The sequence below is a fragment of the Battus philenor genome, unplaced genomic scaffold (genome assembly GCF_028537555.1).
Source record: "Battus philenor isolate CCGP_79_NKW_IND1 unplaced genomic scaffold, ilBatPhil1.0.hap1 SCAF_23, whole genome shotgun sequence".
NCBI classification, from domain to species: domain Eukaryota; kingdom Metazoa; phylum Arthropoda; class Insecta; order Lepidoptera; family Papilionidae; genus Battus; species Battus philenor.
The window spans coordinates 10,247,347-10,270,969 of record NW_027181686.1 but is presented as its reverse complement, the minus strand read 5'-3'; the positions used below and the strand labels follow the sequence as shown (position 1 = coordinate 10,270,969).

The 23,623-nt window shown below is 32.2% G+C and overlaps 1 protein-coding gene across 1 annotated transcript; it reads right to left on the bottom strand.

Annotated features, from left to right (window-relative positions):
* Nucleotides 1-1,686: 1,686 nt before the first annotated feature.
* LOC137924251 (protein takeout-like) lies at nt 1,687-22,192 on the bottom strand. Its single transcript, XM_068767630.1, has 6 exons — nt 22,059-22,192; nt 6,878-6,970; nt 4,807-4,954; nt 3,068-3,201; nt 2,061-2,226; nt 1,687-1,984 (listed from the first exon to the last, which is right to left on the bottom strand). Exons 1-6 carry the CDS (start codon nt 22,126-22,128, stop codon nt 1,846-1,848), a joined length of 750 nt encoding a protein of 249 aa, XP_068623731.1. The 5' UTR covers nt 22,129-22,192; the 3' UTR covers nt 1,687-1,845.
* Between the last annotated feature and the right edge of the window lie 1,431 nt (nt 22,193-23,623).

The following is a 23,623-nucleotide window of genomic DNA, read 5'->3' as shown; positions in this document are numbered from 1 at the left end:
AACTGTATGAGACGAGTTTTTTTACCCAAAAAGTTGATTTTGGAACTTATCGAGACTTACGCATTTGATAAAATTATAACTAAAAAAACTACACGTAACTCAAAGAAAATTAATAATCTTATGACAACAAACGCTTGGCTAATGTTATAGATAGTCCTACCAACCTAGGAAAAGAAAATTACCTGCTTTCTTAATGCCCGGGACTATTAAATAACAATTTCACCTTACTTTTTGACCACAGTATTATATTAATTAAAAGTTTGTAATTAATTGATTTATTTTCTTTAGATTTTATAACAATTGTGATGTCGATATGTATCCTCAAATAATAATTACATATTATAATTTATTGTACTTCAGGATGGCGTCGGAATTAGAAGTGGCTGCTTTAGGACTTTTTTTATATGCGCTCCTACTAGGACTATGTTAGTATACATTGAAGATTTTTTAACGAATCTTTGTCCAAACACTCTCATAAATAAAGACACGAATACGACATTATTAATTTTCGCTTTGATCCAAGATAAAGTCAGCCAATAACTTCTTTCTTCAAAGACAGAATAATAAGAATTTTGATGATTATTTTCATGTAAAAGATTAATAAAAATGTGTTTGTTTATTGTTAGGTTGCTTATTAAATTTGTAAACATTTAGGGGCAATATTACGTCATCGTCAGCGGCGCATCAAAAAGGGGAATCCCATAGAAATGTAATTCATTATTCACGTCGATATAAATACGAGCAAAGTTTGAATGAATAAAATAGTTGATTGACCCTTCCGTTCCGTGAACTCATATTCGACGAAGCTTTAAAAGCCTAAGGGCTAGCAGCATTAACTTCATCGAATCAATAGAATAGAATAGAATGAATAAACACTTCTACTACGGACTTCGTATTGTTAATACCTAGGCTCCAGGAGAAATCCCACAAACCAATTAGTCTTTTTTTATGTCAAGTTCTGTTTACCCATTGGTATTTATAGTTTCACCAGGTTGGGCCGCAGAATGCTGAAGGCAATAAGATTCTTTACAATAACTAGCCAATGGTTCTCTAAGTAATCTAGGGTCGGAGCGTTACTTCATAGAATAAGAATATTTAATAGCTATAAAGAAAACTATAAAGCTACGTATAAGCAATGTAATTATAGGAACCCGTAATAATATTAATCCACGTGTATAATTAACCGAGTAGTTCTATCTATACTAGCATCCCGTATGGGACAGTGATCCTACTTCTGTTCACAATAGTGTTTCAAATGAAATCAATTAAAATATAGAACGTCTGTTTACTCCTAAAGTTCCTCAAATCTAAAACAATTGGTTTTTGCTTTCAGTGATATTTATAAATGAAGCATGCTGCAAAAGAACATGCATGAAAAGAGCCCGTCGCGCTGTGGACACTGAACTGGAAGGAACCCTAGAGAAAATTCCACCCAGAATACTAAAGTACACTTGCGTACCTATCACCAGGCCTCCGCAATATAACCCAAACAACAGAAATGCACCATATGCAATGGTCACGTGAGTGTTGGTCGTCACTAGATGGCGCTATTTACAATTTTGTAATAAAGTTTTTATGTTTTATTACTTCGTATACGTGTAAATAACTTTTAAAATAAAAACCAATTAAAATTTTTACGATTTATTTTTACTTAAAGTAAGAACATCGAATCCTATTAAAGCGTTATTATAAATACAAAAATTCATCAAACATTACTTGGTAACTCTAAAAATTATCTTATAAAATTATTAAACTTAAAATATTATTCACTCTCATTGCCATTTTACATAGTCACGCACTTATGAACGAATGTAACTTTAAAATAATTTTTGATCACAGCTATAGTTAGTCTTCTGGAAAGATTTTGTTCATTGGAACTTTGTCAAATATTTTGTTGGTAACATCTTGAAAAACTGAGCTCAGGCTCTTCTCGTAGGATTCCTTTAACTCATTGAACACCAAATCGGAATTTTGATTGAGGAACCTGTAAATTAAATGAATATATTATAATGCCATCTAGCGACTAAACATATAAATAAAATCAATGCATAAACATTTACTTGTTCATGTTGTCACCGAGTGCCTTATCTCCGTTGAATAAGTTAGAGAAATGCAAAATAACCCTTTCCGGTACAAATTTCACTTTGTAATCCTTAATATGCATGAAGGTTTCTCCATTCCTCGTCACAGGTTCGCCAATTAAATCGTGCTTCACAACCAGGTTAACTGAAATGTTAAGAAACAAAAATAGTGATGATATCATCAACGCCAAATAATCGAATTTTTCTTATTTAATCAATCTCAAATCAATTCAAATGTTTTGTAACTATTATTTTTTATAATGCCTAATAGGTAGCGCTAGCTATATTAACTTTCCCTAGTAGTGCGTACATATTAGAATCTATTCACAAAAGACAATATTAAATATGTTTCAGTAATAATAATAAAATAATTTTAAGCAACCCTAATTAAGCATATTTAAACCGCATAAGAATATTTTGAAATGAAAGTTTGCATGTTAAGCAAGTTATTTCTTTATTTAAAATATCGAAGTTTCTAAAATTTGCACAATGCTTTGAACACTACTACATACATAAGAGTTTTTATTTTTGTTTTTGCCATTGACTAATTTTAGTCTTTCCTGATTTACTGTGTTTATGGATAGTAGTGCGCTGAAGGCGCTTAGTCTAGACCTATTTACAGTAACTAAATTCGCGGATTGGCAAGTTGAATGGCAGAAGGCACATAATACGGCAGAACTGATCACCGCCGGGGCCTTAAATTTCTGGAGTGGAGACCACAGACAAGCAATTGCAGCGAAGGATAACCACTCATAACGTTCACCTTGTTCAGATCGTTGAGAGACGCTACATGTAGGCTGGCCTCACCTGACCCATTAGAAATCCATAGGAGCGGCCTAGGTCTAGCTGTGGACGTCCCATAGTTGAAATGATGATGGTTAACTATGGGAGAAGAAGTAAGCAAAACGGTTCTATCACCGTTCTAGTATGTGGCCATATATAAAGCACTTGAGCCGTCCTCTATCTCGGAGACACTATCAACTTACCCATAGTAATATTGGCGATTCCTTTCCCTTGGATCGGTAGAACGAGAATACGTCCCTTCATCACGTAGTCCGCGATGAAATCCATCTTCGGTGTCAATGAATCTGTTCTCAATCTGTAGTGCTTGAGGTCAGCCCTGAAATTTATTTATTTATAACTTACTTCATTTATTACAATATAAACTGAATCGAATAATATATTGTTGAGCGTAAATATATAAATAAAATTTATATGCTAAAAACATGGTAACAGGATTTTATAATTATTATATGTTAATAACAACGTAAAAACAGAAAGACATGTTCTACGACAAGTATTTGGAATAAAATTTTTTACAAAATTGAACTACCTACTTCACTAAAGAGAACGTCTTAAATGAAATATAATATTTAAACACTTATTTAACACTCAATATAATGATCCAGATTAAAATAAGTAAAACTACAATAAATCTTTTATGAATCTACTTACAATTACATGTCAATGAGCCACAGTTTAAGTTTGATTTTGAAGTATTTCAGAGGCAATTGTCGCAGAGATTTATTTAATTTTTTGTAGATTTATATCGTCATGTAACTGCAATTTCTCTTATACAGAGTGTAGTAAAACTCTAGAACGGGTCTATCAAATTTGCTGCCATTATATAGTTATATAGGATAATTGGTTATAGGTGTAAATGCACTAAAAAGGTAAGAGGAATGGACGGTAAATGAACTATACATTGAGACATGAATGTGCAATCGAAAATTTTGGATTTCAAAACTAATCAATAACGTATAATATAGTAAGAAAAAGAGTTTTCTTAACTCGCATTACTACAAATTAAAAGTAATTATTGTTTACTATCTCCCCTTGCAGAGTTTTTCTGCCAAAAGTCATTGACCATTCGCATTCTAATAGAAAAAAAAATAATGTTATCTATTTCAGAGCGAAAACACATGTAAAACCATTAGAGCTTATTTCTACTGAATAGGCGACATGTTTATCTATTTTAGGCTTTAAAACTATAACCGAACATCCTGTATATCTTCGCGGTGCTATCTATTTAACTTATAAGAAATACAGCTTGTGAATGAATTGATGTACTACTGTATTGAGTATATTCTGCAAGTAAAAAAAGCCGGGATGAAGCTCTAAGACCAGGATGCGTTTGGAACCCACGTAACTTTAAGCTGAAAGATGTGATTATAAGAGAGTTCAATCTGAATCTAGTTTCTGTCAAATTAGGCCTTCCTGACATTCCCCCCATTACGTAAGTCGTCACTACAAATGATTGTAAATGAATAATAATTTGAAAAAGAATACTTAATCTCAAGAGAGTTTCAATAAAGAGGTTTGTTGTAGGATTAGTACGTTTTAGTAGTTTTTTGACCAGCCATACACATTTGTAGATTCTTCAAGTGCGAGAAGGATGGTGCGCTTAGTCTAAAACCGCTTTTAAGGTTCGAACGCTTCCTGGGAACCTTAGCTCGCGACTACAGTTTCATCGGATTAAACTATTTTAGTAGTAGTGTTAGTAGACGCCATAGATATTACAACTGAGGTAATAAAAGACGGCACATGTCCGGAAATTACCACGCACATTTTTTTATAAAAACTTTTACTACCACATCATGAGTCTATTGTTACAATGTACATCTGTATAATGGAAGGATATACCATACACGAAACAGAGATATAAATAGAGTTTGAAAGAAACATTTATCTTGAACCTAATAAGTATGAATATAAAGTTGATTACTTGTATGAGGTAAGTATGGAGTCAGTGAGGCCGTGCAGTTGAATGTTTCTATACACTTGCGTGATGACCACCGGTCCGGCGCCACTTTCAATGTTCATTCCCGAGACGAGAAGTGGCTCCAAGGGCGGCACGGACAGCGCTGGAATACCTGCAACCACAATTATAATATCTAATAAATGTATGAAAGATATAGAATTAAGAAATGAAAATAATTAATGCGAAATTGTCGCATCCTGGAAGGAAGGTGAAAGTAATGAGACGGTCTTTGGAAGAAAAGTATGGAAAGAAATTATAAATATTGTGAAGGAAATTAGAGAAAAGAATTATTGAGAAAAGAAAAAATGTTGAGAAGGACGATACCTGAGTATAGACATAAAAAATTTAAAATGAAAAAAAAAACTGTTGTTGAAATAAAGATCCTATTCACCCATAACGAGAATGAAGGCCCCAAATGCAGGGACATTACAAAAACACTATTACATAATTGCAAACATAGCCGAACCATAATTTTAGTTCGAACTAATATAAAAAAAAGTATATTGTTCTGTCCAAGAATGCCTGTTAATGCGTTGAAATTAAGTGTTATTGCTGCTCACTCAGGAAGATAATTATAGTCAAGCACTCTTTTTAAAACTATATTTGTTTAGAGCAACTGTTGATATTCTTCCGGGTCTCAGCAGAACTTCCAAGCTTTCCTGTAGCGGATAACAATGCCGACATTTTATGTTGATTGACGATTCGAAAGTGCCTGTTCGAATAAAGAATATTTTGGTTTAAAAGTTGCGCTGTTATCACAACAGTGGTAAAGTTTATTATTCACCTTAGTTCGGTAGTCATCACAGCTTTAAGATTTACAGTAATATATTTAAATATATTTGTGTTTACGTTCTTGATATGCTTTAATAATAAAATGAAAACAGTAATGAAATAAAAAAATAGTAAAAACTCAAATGTTGTGTACACATCCTTACAGTTGCTCAACGAGCCATTCGGCTACGCTCGAGATTTCTCTACGAGATGGAATGAGAAGATCCGTTGACGAACAACAATAATCGAATGCCCATCGTATAGGCAAGTTAAAGCAGTAATGGACAGGCCACATAGCGTGTAGAACGTATAGTTGCTTGTGCTTTTAGATTTTGGAATGGAGACCACACATCGGAGAACGAAGCGCAGAACGTCCATCCATACGGTGGACAGACTAACTTGTTAAGTTAGAATAAGTTGCTTATAGGCCGCGTTTTACCGGTCATATTAGAAATCTAAAAGAGAGGCCTCTGCCCAGTAAAACGTCCAAAAGTCCTGAAATAATGATAATCGATGTATAAAATAAAAACAAGATAAACTGTTTTGTATGGAATACCAAGGTAGTTTTGCTGTATGAGAATCCTACGCTGTATGAAACAAAAGGCATCATTAGATTATTAAGTTGATCCCTAGATCGCCCTACAAAGTGAAAAACAGTATTTTTAAGGACCCTGTTATTGGGAGCCTTTTGTTCTCCCCTATCTCGTTTAGAGACAGGGAATTTATTATTTCACATCATTCTTTTTATTTCATTACTCCTCTTTTAGTCTCCTTAAGATCATTCGGTCTTCTAGCATACTTCACATGATATGTGTTCATTCATTTTTAGGTTCCTCGTTTTCATAACCTTTCATCTTTCGCCTCACTTTTTTATCACAATTCAATTAGTGCTAAAACTATTTTTACTGATTAAATTTGTAGATATTATCACAGTTGGTATCACATTTAACTTTGTTTATTCTAATGTTTTGTTTACAATTTTACTTGCTTTTTATATTTTTCTGTTTTTTTTTTAAACTGCTTTATTTTGCTTACCCGATTTAATATCTTTATAAGTACAGATAAAAATAAAACAGTTGGTTGGGCGTCAATATATGATGTTTGCGGATTGTAGATTCGCAAGCCCTGAGACAAAGCTGCTAGAGAAATTAAAGTTAACAGCATTTAACCGCTAATAAAAATAAACAACTTAATTGTATTTATCTCAAAAATTAAAAAGAAAACTAAGTATTAACAAATGTTTTACTTAAGTACAATAAGTTACCTTTAGTCATTCTCCTCAGCGCGTCCGGAACCGCGGCTTTGAGGCAGTCGTTCAACTTGACATCCTTCTGGCGACACCTCGTGAAATCTCCAGCTGTTGGTAAAAGCACAATTCAGTTACTTCGCAACTCGGTCGGTTTGGCAACGGCTCACAACGATGGCGTTATAATAGCGTGAATAGCCGCTTTATTCTCTTTACGACATTTGTTTTGTTCGCGACGTTTATGGGAGGGTATAAAGAATGTTTTCAACATTTTTCGTGTTTCATAATACGTACGCATATTTATTAATGTATAATAAAGAAACAATTGATAGAGTATGCATTTTAGGCGGCGAGTGTGAGGAGGTACATACATCTATCCATTTCGGTGGACCATATACCAGATATCATCCATTTTTGGCACCTGAATAATTAAGTGGTTGTGTTTACACTTTAGTACGCAGAGATAAAATGCGTACATGTTTCAATACAGGTAGACGATATCTAGAGATGTCATTTAAAATCTGGTAAACTATATGGCTTTGGAAACACGCAAGACCGCAAGGGTAAAAGGCATAAATATTTCTCTTTAGATAGTTATTTACGGATATTAATTAATATTCAGTAAATATTACATTTTTTTATAATTTTACTTTAAGGAGTCTTCTTGGAACGTTTAACTAGTGCTTTTGTTATAGTTTGTAGAGATAATATAAATAAAATTTTTGACCTGTTAAGGAGTACATTACTAATTTGTTTGAAGAGATAGTGAAGTTTTGTGTTTAAGGCTTTAAAATTAATATCATTTGACGTTCAATATTTTCCGTTTTGATTCCGAGGTAAAGGTGGGGAGAAAGATAGAGGGAGCAAGTATCGCTTCCCAAATGGGCAAAGACAATCTGCGACCTACATTTCTTATGTAATATAAAAAAAGTGATGCAGATCACAATAAATAGAAATAAAACTCGACCCTAGATACTAATGCTTGGTAAGACTCACAGGAAATAAATAAATAATTGATAAAAATGACATAAAAATCAATGTAGGTAAAATATTGAAAATTTAAAAAAACGAGTAGTTTTTAACTGTTATTGTAACTAGAAATAAAATGTATTATTTACATATGAGTGATTATAATCTATGATATGTATAGATGTGTAACATAGAATTGTGACCAGGGAATGTAGATGAGAGAAGAAAGGTGATGTATGGAAGGAGATAGGACATATGAAAATATATATGCAAAAGGAAGGCATAAAATATATTGTGAGGGAAGAAAAGAGTATGTGAAAAGAAATTAAAAAACCTGAAAAACTCATTTAACTGAAATGTAACATCCCTGGACCGTGGCAGGGGGAAACGGGAGGTTCCAAAACACGAAGGTCACAAAAAAACTTTCAATGTTCAGGGCTCCCAGTGTCTCGAGGTAAGTTAGATCGAGTTAAGTTGATCTAAGCTACCGATGACAATAGTGTAAGAATCTTATCCTTAGTTGCATTATAAGTCAGGTAAGTTCATGTTCAATAGGTTAAAATAAAACAAAGGTCAATTTCGGAACCAGTTTTTGAATAGAGAAAAAAAATTGAAAATGTTCAATATTTAATTTAAATTTTAATAAGGTAGTTACGCAATATACATAATACTTAGTACTTTAATATACATAATACTTTCTATTTAATATATCTGAGATTTCTATCAAAAGTAACAATACTTCATGAATATTTATACAATATTGAGGAATTTAATTTAAAATATTGCTAATTTACATACAGAGTTAAATGACACAACCTTGAACTTTTCGTGTTAAATGTCAAATTTATTACAATGGAGATGTTTACTTCTGTTTATCACTGAACACATGTTTACATTGTATTTTAATTATGTACTTTATATGTTATAAATATTTTGTATTTTAATGTTATTATAATTTCAACCCCTTCTAATATTTCATGGCTGCGCACTATGTTCTTTATCATATTCTTTATTATATAATTCCATACAATGGTTGTATATGTTTATGATTGATTTTTTGAATTTCAATTTTCTAATTAAACTTACCTTTGCTGTGCCTAGTTTTAATAGAACGTTCAATTTGCCTGCACAGCTATATATATATATATATATATATATATATATATATACAAAAAAAAACCATGTTAATTGTATTGTGCTTCATCAGTAATATTATATATATTATATATATATATACCATAATCAGTAAGGTATATATATATATATATATATACATATATATATATATATATATTACTTACCTTACTGAATAGAAAAATCATCGCTGTAATAAGGTTTAAGTTGTACTGCAGTACGCAGCTAAGTAAATGTTTCCATTGTTGGTACTCTTAAATATAAAATGTTATAGTAATAATTATTTAATTAAATGCTAAAATAATTACAATTAACATGGTTTTTTTTCACAATATATACATATATATATATATATTTAAATGAAACCTCTTTTACTTCTTAATGCATGTGGATTTCACTTCTAGAAAGTATATGGTTTTGTCTCTTACGTACACACTTTTTATTTGGTACTACTATTACTTATATATACTTCCTTTATTTTACATTTCTTTATAGTTTTTTAAATCATGTAATCGACCTATTTATTGAAACGAATAAAAAATGTATTGATAATAAAAGGCAATAAACTAATAAATTAATTACTCGCAGATGAAAATAGATGCGTAATTATTTCATTTCAAATAAATAAGCTACTCTTGGTTACGATAATTGTGAAGCTTTTCAAGGTGTTTCAACTTCTGTTTATTTAACCCACGTGGTGACCAAAACAATGGTGAATCATGGGACATTAGTATGGCGGTCTCGACGTCTCGGCTGCAAGGCACAATAGGCCTTCACACTTCATCCTTTTATGGAACAGTCCCGATACTCCATGTTCATAATTGGTAAGGAATTTTGCAAATGAATCCAATTACGGTAGTGCAATGTTTATCGGAATCATAAAGTCATTTTAAGGAGAATATTTCTCTTTTTTAACACATAAAATTATTTCTGCTGTCTATGTTATTGGTAACAATTCTAGGTACAAACATCAATTGAGATGACAATTCAATTAACATTTTAAATATAAGAGTGTATATCAGAGCTCGAAATAAACTAAATACTGAAACAGTAGTTGATTGTTTTTACAAACAATCAATAGTTGTATTACATATTTATCTTTATATATATATATATATATATTTGCATATATTTACTCCTATTCTAACTACAAAGTAATCGAAAATTAAAAATAAGGTGAATGAAATCGGTAAATCCGTTTCTAAGTTACGGCGTGACCAATGTAAATAATGATTACTTTCTGTAACTATATTTACTTTTCGATTTCACATATCTCAGAACATATTCTAGATATATTTAACTTATATTTTAACTGATAAATTGTTATATTATTCTCCAAAATATAGTGATTGCACTCTACAACTATCATACTGAAGTTACAAAATTGTTTACCATTTCTCCGCGTACTCATTAACTTTGTTCTGGCGACCTTGTAACGAATATTTCTGTTGCCGACTGTACAAGGTACAGTCGAAGCCTCTCGTAATACTTGTAATCGTTACATTAGTGTTACGAAAGCTCATCGCAACTATACCTGTGATTGACTAGTTATGAGTAAATTTATTAAAAATATTTTTCTATTAAGTAAAAGAAATATTACGTATCAGAAAACATAAAGCGAAATCCAAATCAATTAAATTATTTTTGTTTAATTTATTACCGTATTCACTAAAAATTAATTCAATAAGGTTCCTTAGTTCAATTCTCCTTCTTACAAATTTAAATTCGGAATATCTTTATTCAAGTAGACACGCACTTTTGAATTATAAATGGGTCATTGTAATATAGAAAAGCTCGTAATTGTTGGCAATGTGGAGGGTAAAAGAGCCAGAAGATGGTCACCTACTCCCTGAACTGACGCTATTTAAAAAGCATGCAATACCACCGTGCAAGGCTCCAAAAAGCTTTTAAAAAATTGAACACAGCTAGAGAAGGATGGTAGCAGAAACTGATGTACTTGGCTACCACGCTCGGCCATGAGAAAGCGATGAAAAAAAGAAGTAGTCGGACCGTTAGGGAAGCTACCACCAGCTCGGAATACTGATCTGCTAAGAAAAGCCGGGTAAATACACAAAATTAAATTTAAAAATATTTGATGGGTACATTATAATATTAAATGTGCAAATAAGTGAACAAACTAAAATTCTACACAAAAGTCTTGAATGCTGTTAAAATAAGTTAGATAGTATACCTTTAATTCTAGATTTAAAACTAAGAAAAGGGAAGTAGTATACAAGCGTCTGTCTCGTCTGATAACGGGGTCTAATTGCATTGGATTGAACCAGAAATCGACTTGATGACCGGTCATGCGCTGCTCGCATCCAGTTACTTTCTACGACGTTGACTATATTGGTCCTTCTATCTGTTGATCTACCCACGTCTTATCTACCGGCCTGTAGTCGCCGCTGAGAACATTTTCAAGGCAGTTGCAACAGCTTAATTTTTAAAGTACTTTCATTATTATTAACAATAAAAATCCTTTAAACTACTAGCTGATAAAAGTTTTTATGAATACAAGATAATAAAACTAAAATATATGTGCTTTGTGTGTAAATAAATAACGATTTTATAAATTGGTAACACCGAAGACGACCTATCCTAACTCGATACGGCTTGAGAGAGTTTATTTACGTAATATTGAAAGTGAATTGCGTAACCACGGTGAAATTTTACGCCACGAACTAGTTAGATAGCAGTCGTAAAACGAAATCACTATTTTAAATTGAAATTCAAAATATCTTAGGATTTTTTACGCACTTTTGATTCTTTTATTATTTTTTCACATTATAAAAACGTTAGTGTATGCTGACGAGAAGAGCCGGTCAGAAATTTAATCAATTAATACATATTTAGATTAACTAAAAACTGGTGAATGCTATAACAATATTTATTTAATAATGAACTTTTAATTTCAGATTTAAAATTAAGAAAAGAAAGGTACAAGCGTTTGCCCCGTCTGATAACGAGGTCCAGTATTTCCTTCTTTTATTTATCTTGAACGTCTTCAACTCAACTCTTTTAACTCTCATGTTAGCAGCTATCCAAAATCTCTCTGGGATGGAAGGGGCCTGTATCCAGAAACCTACCTACCTGCCCACGACTTCAGTGTGATTCACTTTGTGGGTAGAAATCCTTTGCTATGCTCTATAAAGGATGATTGGAAATAGGTGTAAGAGCTGTAAAGGAGAATATATAGCTAGCTCAGTTAATGTCACATCCAAAATCAAAGGTTTCAGAAATAACGTAATGATAATATAGTAGCTGAAAAATTTTTCGAAATTCGGATCACTACATATTAAAATTAATTATTGATTACTATCTGTGACTGCATAGTTTGTTTGCCAAAAGTTATTGGCCTTGTGATATTAGGAGTGATCTTTCTATATAGGGTGATTATAGGTGAAAGAACTTTGAAAATTTTGCAGACGAATGACCTTTACTTTCCTATAAAGTATTATATATATATATATCAATCACCCCTTATATCTACGCCGCGCCGTTTACATACCTACGAAGGAGGTTCTTTTGCGTATAATATGTAAATATTAATTAGTGGAAAAATTTAAAATTCGAACTTTAACAATAAGGGCATGTTTACACATAGCGGTAATAAACAGCGCCATAAACGTAAGCCACGTGAGCCGCGACCCGCCGCTGCGGTTGCAACGGTTGTGCAACCGAAGTTGGGTGACCTTCGTGTTTCGCATTCTGTCCACGTGTGGCAACACCGGGTCATTGAGATTACCGACCACTGGACGTCGACGACTTCATCTTACGCATAGACATTAAATGATAATATATGCAAGTGTTTGTTCTAAAATTGACAACGTTCCAAATTTAAAAAAATAGTTTTTCTATCTCTCTGTTTAAAAATCGAAGGCTTCTTTTTCTATTAATACTTATTAATTTCATAACAGTAATTGTCTTCTGAACGAATTGAACAGTTTTTTTTAAATCTTTCTCTATTTCTAATACCTTTTCATTTTCAATTTTAAAACGAAATTAAGTTTTAATTAAAATTACTTGTCGATATTATTAGTTGAGCAGTGGTATTTTAGCGTTAGAGGACTCTGACTTACGGTCATATGTCGCTGGTTTCGATTCCTGGGATACAATTTTATAAAATTCACACTTTGTGCATTTATGAAATAGGATTGCCACTGCTCATAAACAAGTTTTCAGAGGGTCGGCAACAGCGTCCTGTGCGTACCATAATACCACACTGCGATCGCCAATCCGCCTACAAAGCGTGGCGATTATGGTATATCTTCCATAGATATCTTTTGGGAAGGCCTATGCCTTGCAGTGGGCGTCTATGTGCTGAAACGACGATAGTAATGACTACGACTATTAGTCGGATGCAGGCCGTTTCCAATCGGTTTATTACAAATCTATGGGGGAGGTTTATATCCAACACTGGACATGATTAAACTGAAATAATGATAATTCTCGACGGAATCTTTTTTTAATGCTAAAACTTGTGACTTCATGTTTATTTATTAATCGGATTTGTCTTGTACTTATGAATGAATTATTACAAATAACTGTATAAAATCATTTGTATTTGTTTTAGAATATAACATACGAATAGTCATTGTAAATGATCCTAAGTGGATTTTGTACTGCTAGAAGTTATTGACCTAACCATTCCAAAAAATAATAATGTAACACAATTTTGATCACTCTGCCACTTTATAAAAAATGATTGGAAATAGATGTAAAACCTTTTTGTTGATAAACGACCTATGTATTTATCTCCCTTTAAAGTTTTTGCACGTAATAACCAAACAAACACACTGTATAAAGTATTGCTTGCTCGCAAAATAAAACTATTTTATTTATAGTTAATGTTCGTAGCCTGTATGTGGATTGCATCATATATTATAGTTTTATAATAAACTTATTAATGTATATGCGTTAAATAAAATAGAAATGCATATTATTATTATATATAGCTTATGTATTACACAATTAGATATTAATTGCATATGTTGGCGTTCAAATATCGATTGAAGGTCAAGGAGCATTGATCTACAAACAAAGAGATCGTAACCAGTTAAAACGAAATGAGAGGTGTTTTCGCAAACCATTTCCTCACAAGTATGGAGAAAGATTTGAAAGCCCCATCCACGTATCGCAATAGTCATCTGAACTTGCTTACGATCGATTGCGTTTATGTTTCAGCATAGATCGGGAAATCTGATATCACGGTTTTTCGTAATGTGTTTACTTTATTTGATACACAATAAAATGATGATGATCGAAGCATCTGTTTATAAGAGACATATCTTATATATTGAAATGCAGTGCTTTTCAAGATTTTATATAAAATCCCTTGACGTTATGCACATATATGCCTTGGGAACTCTCGAACTGGAATGATGGACGGGTCTCTTTAAAGGAACTTTTAACCAGGTTGTTCTATGAAGAGTTCGTCTAAATAACATAAATGCTTGGTGATGTACCGATGAGGTCATGGAGCGACGGTTTAGGACCATAAGAGCTTAACTCCCGCTGCAGACACTCAAAACACTGCAAGCGCTAACCACACAGCATCAGCGACCACTTCACCTGACACTCCGTACAGGAAATCGCGTCATTCACAATAGAACAAAACACTACTCACCACAAAATCCGTTCTTAGGGCCGCCCGCTCTCTAACCGCGAACAGCGTGGACGAACTGAGGTTGGATCCGGATCCATTCTTGGCTCGCCTGTGGTCCACGCTGCCGTCCCAAGCCGCATACACAACATCAACACTACACAGCTCTACTCGGGTAGAGCGGTTTACTACGTGCGAACGTCATCGTACAGCTGGAATTCGTCTGTCCAGCTTCTGTTTTATTTTTAAGTTCACGGACCCTTGATTGATGCCTTTAACCTGGAAGCTGTAAAAGCCTCCGGGTTAAAGGCATCAACTTCAACCGAAACTAAGTACTAGCTTAACGATCTCCTAATAAAACAATTCCTGGTCCTGATCTTCAAATAAGAGGAGTAATGTAGGCAATATTAAATGCATCGACCTGTGTATGAGTTGCATTCACTTGTATTTGGGTATTTCAAGTTATGTGTAAGTGTATAAATTATATGGTTATTAATTTTTTTGCCCAACTGCCAGTATCCATCTGATTTTTTAACGGTTTTAAGTGGTGACGTCATATATTATTTACTAACTTAGTAAGTTACTGCCATAAACCTACTTCTGCTTATAAGACAATTATTTTGATTCGATCTTGTAGAGAAATTCCTAGTACAGCTCTATGGCTCGTTGAGCAATTATGAACTTTCCAATGAGGCTAAAAGTTATATCATTGTTCGAAAGCCCCAGTATTTGTTCGTGGAAAATTACAACGTACTTAACGTATTTGTCGCAAGGTCATTTCGCAAACGTCTTAAACGTCTTTCATTCATAAAAACACAGGAAATTTTAAAAGTTAAGAAATTTAACTGGGTCAACGAAGAAAGACGTCTAAATATGTCGAAAAATGCTTTGACATATGATTTCGTTATTTAATCGCTTTAATATGAATAGTAGCTTTGTGAGTATTGTGTAATTTATGTAATAAAGATATTATCCTCCGTTTATATGTAATAATTTTTTTGTTGCTAAACGCAAAATTTCAGAACTACAACCATTTCGGTTATTATTTTTATTCAAACTTCAGGCAAACCACTAGGAAGCTGTACCGCGCCTTAGGAAAACAAGACGAAGTGGGGGGTTGAAGAAAAAAGAGCATGGGCGTCGCCGCCGGATGCGTTGACGAGGCACTGATGGGAACGGGGCGGCCGATACTTGCTCCTGCGCATGCGTATGATGTTTAACTCCGTAAATGCTTTAGCATAAGGCTTTTGTCTCAACATAGGAACCTTGGAGGTTGTGACATAAATACTTGATTTCGGTTTGATGTTGATGCTGTTAGCCTTATTGGGTTATCAAAGCTTTGTCGAACTCAGGGCTTTCGGATCGTATATTGTTAATTTTTTGTTTCTTTATTGATATTCGCCTTTTAGATATTTTGTAGCGCATCTATGTTACTCGTACTATGAATACCTTAGTATAGATAGTATGCATATTTTTAATAAGTGGAGTTTATAGTAAAAACGTACACAGTTGTACACTACAAAGGAATTAATATGTATTGATGAGATGTGCCAAGATTCGAAGTAAGAGAGAATTACTGTCGAGGCAACTGAATAAACTTCAGTTGCCTCGTTCGATGTTGGTCTCCAATGTATTTTGTCGGAACCTAACTCGGAAGCCGTTAGACGAATTTAGATATCATAATAAAGCGTCTTGTTTGATTAATTATATTTGAATGTTTATAATAGTCACTGAGAGGTATAAATTTCCTTAAAAATGGAAAGACCCCCAACCTTAAATTAAAGATAATAAAAAGGTACATATATATATATGTTTGAATTTATTTGGTTTATGCATTAGCTTTTTTCGAAGATAAATGATCTGCTTAATGTTGTCAGAAGACACTCGATGCAGACCAGATTCTATTGTAAATCTATGGTCTACGTCCATCAGTGGACTTCTTATGCAGCATAATGTAGTAATTACACTAATATTAAGTCCGACATAGCTGAAATTTGTCTGTGAGTTATATGTACGCATGTAGGGATATTTTTATTGTTTAAAATATCGACATTTTATGTTCATTGACGAATCGAAAGAGCTTGTGACAGCCTTTATGAATAAAAATATTTATGTTACTTTTGCTACTATAGGTTGAACAGATCTACTAGGGTATTGCGAACAACAATTCCAGAAATCACGACTGAATCGTTTTAGTTGATAAGAATCAATAAGAATAGGACAATTCTCCCAAAGAAAAACGCCAATAAACTTAACATTTAAAAGAAGCGCCTAAATTTAAGATTTTTCAAATTGAATTAAGAAAAGAAAGCGTACTATTGTTTACAGTTCTTGTTTATTTAAAAGTTACTGTTGATATATACATTACAATTACGAATAAAGCAGTAATCGTAAAATCGTTCAAAAGCGATGAAATTCATTTAATTAAATAAAAGTAAATTATTTACGCTTTCTGAGCATTCATACTTTTTGTAACTTTCGCTTTTGAAGTAACAGATAAGTTATGTTTTGCATTGTATTTTTAAAAATGGCAATGACGTCACACAATTTTTTTTTGTAAATTCTCATCACGTACCAGGTTCTTAAAAGCGGAAAACTATTTCTTCCACGGAGTTCCAATAGCGATGGCAATTAATTAGATATTTATATGTGATTTGCAATTCGATCTCTTTGTTCCTTATTGAAATGACTAAGATTCATGCTGGTGTACACGATGAATCTTGAATATTTATGGTTTCTTGGTGTGTCACCGGCTTTACCTTCAGACTTTGAGTCAGCAGTTTCATATAATCTTCAGATAAAGTAAAATAAATCCTTTCGGTGAATCAATTAAGGAATAGTAAATGGATGTATTAATTGATTGATGTATTTATATTTTTATCCAAAAAGCATCATTTAAAATAACAATTTTTGTGTACCATAAGATGTCAATAATTATTAATATATATTTATAATAATACGCAATGTGTACAAATCAACTAAGCCTGTGTTTTAAAATTGTAGCTATATAATGCATAAATCAGGGGTACCAAACTCTCCGACCGCGGTGCATGTGAACCAATATAAACATCTTTGCATTCCAATCATTATTTGAGTCAATTTTGAAAGTCTTCTCAGCCAATCAAATTTATCTCGAAATAGAAATGATAGCGTCAGAAAAGTGATGGCATGTGTCAGGATATAAACAATAATTTAACGTCATATATATTTTTTATAATCTACTAGTCAAAGTATTAAGAAATAAAGTATTAACATAGTGCAAAATTAAAGTAATGTAAGTAAATAAAATATATATGAACAGTGTGATAAAACGTAATCTATGATAATTAATGTAAAAAACTGTGAGCTAGGAATATGCACGAAGGAAGGAAGGAGGTGCAAGTAAGATCTGACAGATAAAAGATAATGTGAAGGATGAAAGAGAATGCGGAATAAAAATGGAGAAACTTATTTTACCAGAATTTATAACTGCCCTGTCCCCCAGGGGGAACGAGTGAAAGGGATAGAGATAGTAGTACTAATCCACCATGACCAATGATTTTTTTGCGGCCCCTTTAAATTTAGGCATTGTTTATTTAGCCGAAGTTATCTTTTGAGTTTGACACCCCTGATTAATTGTTAATAATCTTAATATTTTTAATGTAAATAATTTAAAATAGCTTTTAATGTAGCAGAATTCTAGAACGATAAAACATGTTCTGCACAGCGTCCGTGACAGCGCGAACGACCTGTGAAGGTCATCATCGCTCGTTAGTTGTATGATCATTGAATTTTAAAGACAATGCACCGATTTACATTCCACTATGCGTTCGTTTTGAGGACGCCTCTGTTCTCTTGGATTAATAGTTTATTTATGTGACCTTTACAAATGATCCGTATAATGGGATGTCTGTCCATGGAGTTCTATGGTACGAATCCAAATTGTGATGTTTAATGGTGTTTTGTTTGTTTCTAGTCGTGATATTATCCTGTTACGAAATGAAACAAAGTGATATGGTCAATTTTCCTCTTTTATAGCATTATGGACCTTGAATGCGTTTTTTTTATTTTATGCCACTATGATGTATGCTATACATATAACACATCGTGTTACAAAAGATTTTATTTATCAGTCATGTGCCTGTATCAAATAAATTCAGGTTATTTTCAAAAAGTACGCTAAGATATTTTTAAGATGTTGATATTTAAGTCAATCTTAATAATAAAATATGTCATAAGATTATAACACATTTTAATTTGGCATTTAAAATTCATGATATTTGTAGCAGTAATTAAAAATTACATAATACCAGCGAGCAGAAGTAATAAAGCGGTACAAGACTGACTTGCGATCGTATGTCGCAGTTCGATTCTCGGGAAACAGACATGTATATATAATTCACAATTCGTATATTAATTATATGGAATTTCCACTGCTGTCAAACAAATTTCCATAGAATAGACAATAGCGTTGTCTGTGTATCTTAATATCACACTGCGATCGCCAACCCGCCTGCCAATAGTGGCGATTACGGAGTATCCGCCATAGATATCTTAGGGGGAGATAGGTGCCTTGTAGTGAGCGTTTATCAGCTAAAACGACAATCACATAGTATTTATCATGTTTAATAAGTTAATTTCATTAAATAGCTATTAGAAAATAATAAATATTTATTGATCGTAAAAATAATAAACCATTTCAAATGGCAACACTATCGTCACCGCACACCGCACTCTTTTTGAAAGTATGAAAGTGACAGATGTCACTTTCGTTTGCCTTCCCGCGTTTTGAGAAGTGTACGTTACTATCTTTTAAAATTACATAAAATAGGTAGTTTTGTTCAAATTGAAAATTAATCTTTTCATTTACAATTAAAAATAATAAATCACTGTGTACAAATAAATATATAAGTAAAAAGCACGAATATCTTCTTTTTTATTATTTATTCTTTATTTTTACTCATTCAATAATTGCATTACTTATGGCAACACCGAAACACTAATAACAACACAATGCACTAATAATACAATAATAAAAATGAAGATTATAATCATTTTGGCCCCAAAAATTCTAAGTCGATAATATCATAGTTGGCCTCCCGTCAAATTCTGTGAGTATCCTACAATTTAAAATAACGACTTGAAATTTCAAAACCGGATCGTCAAGTATAAGTCGAATTTTTATGTGTCGTTGTTAGTGTTATTAAAACTAAATAATTTTAAATTTATTTAGATTATAATGAAAATAATTTTATGTTAAATCTTCTAAGATACACGATCAACATAACCAGTTTTCCGTAACTTAAGACAAATGTATTTATATATGTTAACTTAAAAATGATTCGAAATCTACTCACGTACTGTTCATCTGCCAATAAAAGAATAATGAACAGATAATAAAGAACAGATTTATTTGACATATCCGCATTTTTCTAGTGCAATCATTTTTAATCTGTAACATAAGCGTCGTTGATCCTTTTTTTATAATTACGCAATTCGAGTACAAAACGTCTAGACTATTACCAAGTCTACTTCGCTGTAGTTAAAACTATTACATGACTGGAGACGTAACCAACGCGTAACGTTAGAGTTGCGAGGAATAACTGAGAGGTTTACATTCGTTGCTTAAATAAGAACCTAATAAACAACCTTCTTTTTTCAAAAATAAAACTTCCACGTGTTTATAAGTGGCCAATCAACAACGGTAAAGACAAATGTATGTAAACGACATAGGTCACCAGGTTGTCAAGATAAATGGGCAGTGAAAAGGCCACATAAGGCACAAAGCTAATACTCCCTCAAAGCCTTAAGGTTCTGTAGTGGAGACCACGGACTGCCAAGTGCATTATGTACACGATCTTATATATCTATATGCAGGAAACGTATATCTATCAGTGAACGTAATACGGATGAAATAATGGCGATAACGCTATACAAAATTTTGTAATACAGAACAAAACAAATATGTCAAGATAGGTCAATACAAAATACAGTAAACAATGTTTCCGCATTATAATTAAAAAGTAGGTATGATGCTATCTACCCGGATGAGAGATAAGAAGAGATCTAATAGAGTAAAAGAGAACATTTTGGTAACTCCCATTGAGTATAGATTTTTTTATCGCCCCGTTTTAAAACCTCTTGTTCAACCCCTAACATGGGTGGATTTTACTTACATAATTTTTCTACACTCATCTTTCGTATTTCTCGTTTTATTTATTTATTTTTTAGTTTTGTTTATTTATTTCGTATTCTCAATGTCTTTCATTCTTTCTCCTAATTTCCTTCACAATATCTCTCATTCTTTTTCCATTGAGTATAGATCATAAGATGAACAGATTATACATCTAAAAATAATTATAAAGACATGATAATAGCCTCTTTTATCTAAGTTAAATTTTTTTAAACGATTTAACTATTGCATTTTACCCGATATTGTGTGAAAACAGTGATAGGTGAAATTCCTTAGGGTTTCATATTAGATGCTGTACTTAAAACTGTTCCATATATAAAAATCTTGTAATATTATTACAACTCTTCTTTCTTTTTAGCAGATGGACGCCTCCTGGAAGACATAGGGCTTCCCTAGAGATGTCTAGAGGGGCTTGAGCATAATCGTCACGTTTAACCGGCGGGTTGGCGATCGTGGTGTGGTATTATGGCAGAGGACGCTACTGCCCATCCTCTGGCAACTTGTGCGCAATGGAAATCCTATATAATTTATGCACAAGTATAAATTATATAAGATTGCACTCCAGGAATCGACCCCGCGACTTAAGATTAAAAATCTTAGTCTTTTATTGCTGAGCTACCGCTGCTTTATTGTTTGTAAATAAGAATAAAATAGACGGTTAGTTAAATATGACATAGAATCTAGAGCTGTTTGCCAGGTACAAAAACCTCTAGAATCTACACCAAATTCCAAATCTTTTATATACTTTAATGTACACAGAACTTCTTTAATATGTAAGCGAACACTGTCAAAAGAATATGCGAAAATCAAAAGATTATACTGGCGTAAAAAACTACAAGACAATTTTTCAATTGCACAACCAATTTCTCATATGATCATTTACATTTTTATAGTTAAAATGCGATCACCGTTGACGATTGCACCGGGTAATTGTTTTAGCTAAGAGAAAATTATTTTTTATAGCAACAATAAAGCTAAATATTTTAAAATGGGTAAGTTACGTTTCAGTTATTTTACTAAGACCAAAACAGGAAAAAGTTTTAAATGCAAAACTTTTTGCATTAATCTAATATTATTTATGAATAAATATGATTTAATTTGACATTAAACGACTTAAACTATTAAGTATAATTATTTAAACATATTTATTGGTTTTACACGATGAAAACACAGACCAGCAGCCAATAAAAAAATAAAAAGATCAATTCAAATATTTTCTAAAGACATCAAATCTTAAGAAAAAAAGACAAACTAAATAAACATTTTTACGCGTTCTCGTGTTATTTATCTTAAATAATAAATAAAGTATAAATATTACTCACGTAACAAATTCTCTCCATACGTCAAAGTTGTTAAATAAGCGAGGATAATAATGGAATTCTTCATTTTCATATTTGTGTCACAGATGATGTACACACCGTAGTTCAGAATTGAAAGTGACAGTAAGATCACAATGGCGGCGCTCGACTGAGTTTGCGCGCGTTTTTCGCTTCTATATATTACCTTCGAACGGCGATTGCAGAAATGCTATGTACGCAAATGACCTGTTCTTGTGACAGATTATATTGATGTCACAGTACTGTGTTTGTGGGCAACTTAAATTATTTAAATCTCTCACAAGTAAACATCAATTTATATTTACAAAACTATATCATAATGAATTATATGTTTCGGTCAATAAATATGCGAAATTTCTCAATTCATTTCATATCGTTTATTAAACTTCGTAATAATATAATAATAAATTATATTTCAATCTCAATATAGAATATCTCATAATAGATTATTAGTAAGTAAAGGTTTTGTTAATATCGTTTGTTGTCAATTAACTTGAAATTGAATTAAATATGTTTTTCGCTTGACATTAAAACGTTTCATTATATATATCAAATTTATTTATGTAACATATTGTTTTTTGTTATACAAATAAAATTGCAATAATATTGCTGACTTAATGTACTTTATTGTCTACCTATGTTTAATAATTTTACATTAAATCAGTTATTGGATTTTACTATCGATGATTAAAGTCATCGTTTATTATACAAGGCTTAATTGTTTAGGAGTAAAGGATCTTTCACATAATATGAGGTTTTGCCGGTTTATGTCTTCTAATAAGTGATTATTAAAAAAATTATCGTTTTGAAGAAATAACAAATTTCCTGCTTTTTTATCGGTTATTGATTGATTTGAACGCTTCATTTTACGCTTACATTTTGTATAAAAGATTGCAGAATGCAACGGGTATTTTAATAAGTAGAATTCTTTTACCGGATTTAAGTATATTTTAGTATTAGCGTTATATTACAAAATAAAGAACAAGTGCACGATGTTCGTGTACTAAATTTTTTGTTTTATTATTTTAAGATATTGCTCCTCATAAATGATATGAAGAAAATAAATAACTTGTTTGACCCATTCATTTTAGTGGCAACGTCGCGTGTGCGACGTGAGGCAGTAAACAGTACCAGAGAAGCGAGACAAGCCCTTTTATTGCAGTATATATATAGCTAGTCTACAAAGGTTTTATCGCATTCAACCCTGTCTTCTAATCATCTTGTTTCAGGGTTTGTTTACAGAAAATTTTCCTCGAATTCAAAAAATAACTAGAATTTACAAGTAAGTCGGATAAATAGGCGGCCAAGTCTGAAATAAGAAATACTTTTTAAAATCATAAATAATAAAAAAATAGTTCTATATATATATATATATATATATATATATATATATAAGCGAGAACTTGTTATAAAATTTTCCACATAATTATTTGCTGTTACTTTTTCCAAGTGTAAATAAATAAACCTGCTACGCACCTTCGAACATGAAATTACACAGGACATAAACAAGCTCTCAACACCTTCTTGTCTGCCGACCCCTGCTCCCCACT

Excerpts from the sequence above, each read along its gene's own strand:
- LOC137924251 (XM_068767630.1), bottom strand. The coding sequence starts at position 22,128 with ATGAAAATGAAGAATTCCATTATTATCCTCGCTTATTTAACAACTTTG. Across the intron at positions 6,971-22,058 it reads GTATGGAGAGAATTTGTTAC|CTGGAGATTTCACGAGGTGT; the intron begins GTGAGTAATATT and ends TTTTACCAACAG. Across the intron at positions 3,202-4,806 it reads TCCATACTTACCTCATACAA|GGCTGACCTCAAGCACTACA; the intron begins GTAATCAACTTT and ends AATAAATTTCAG.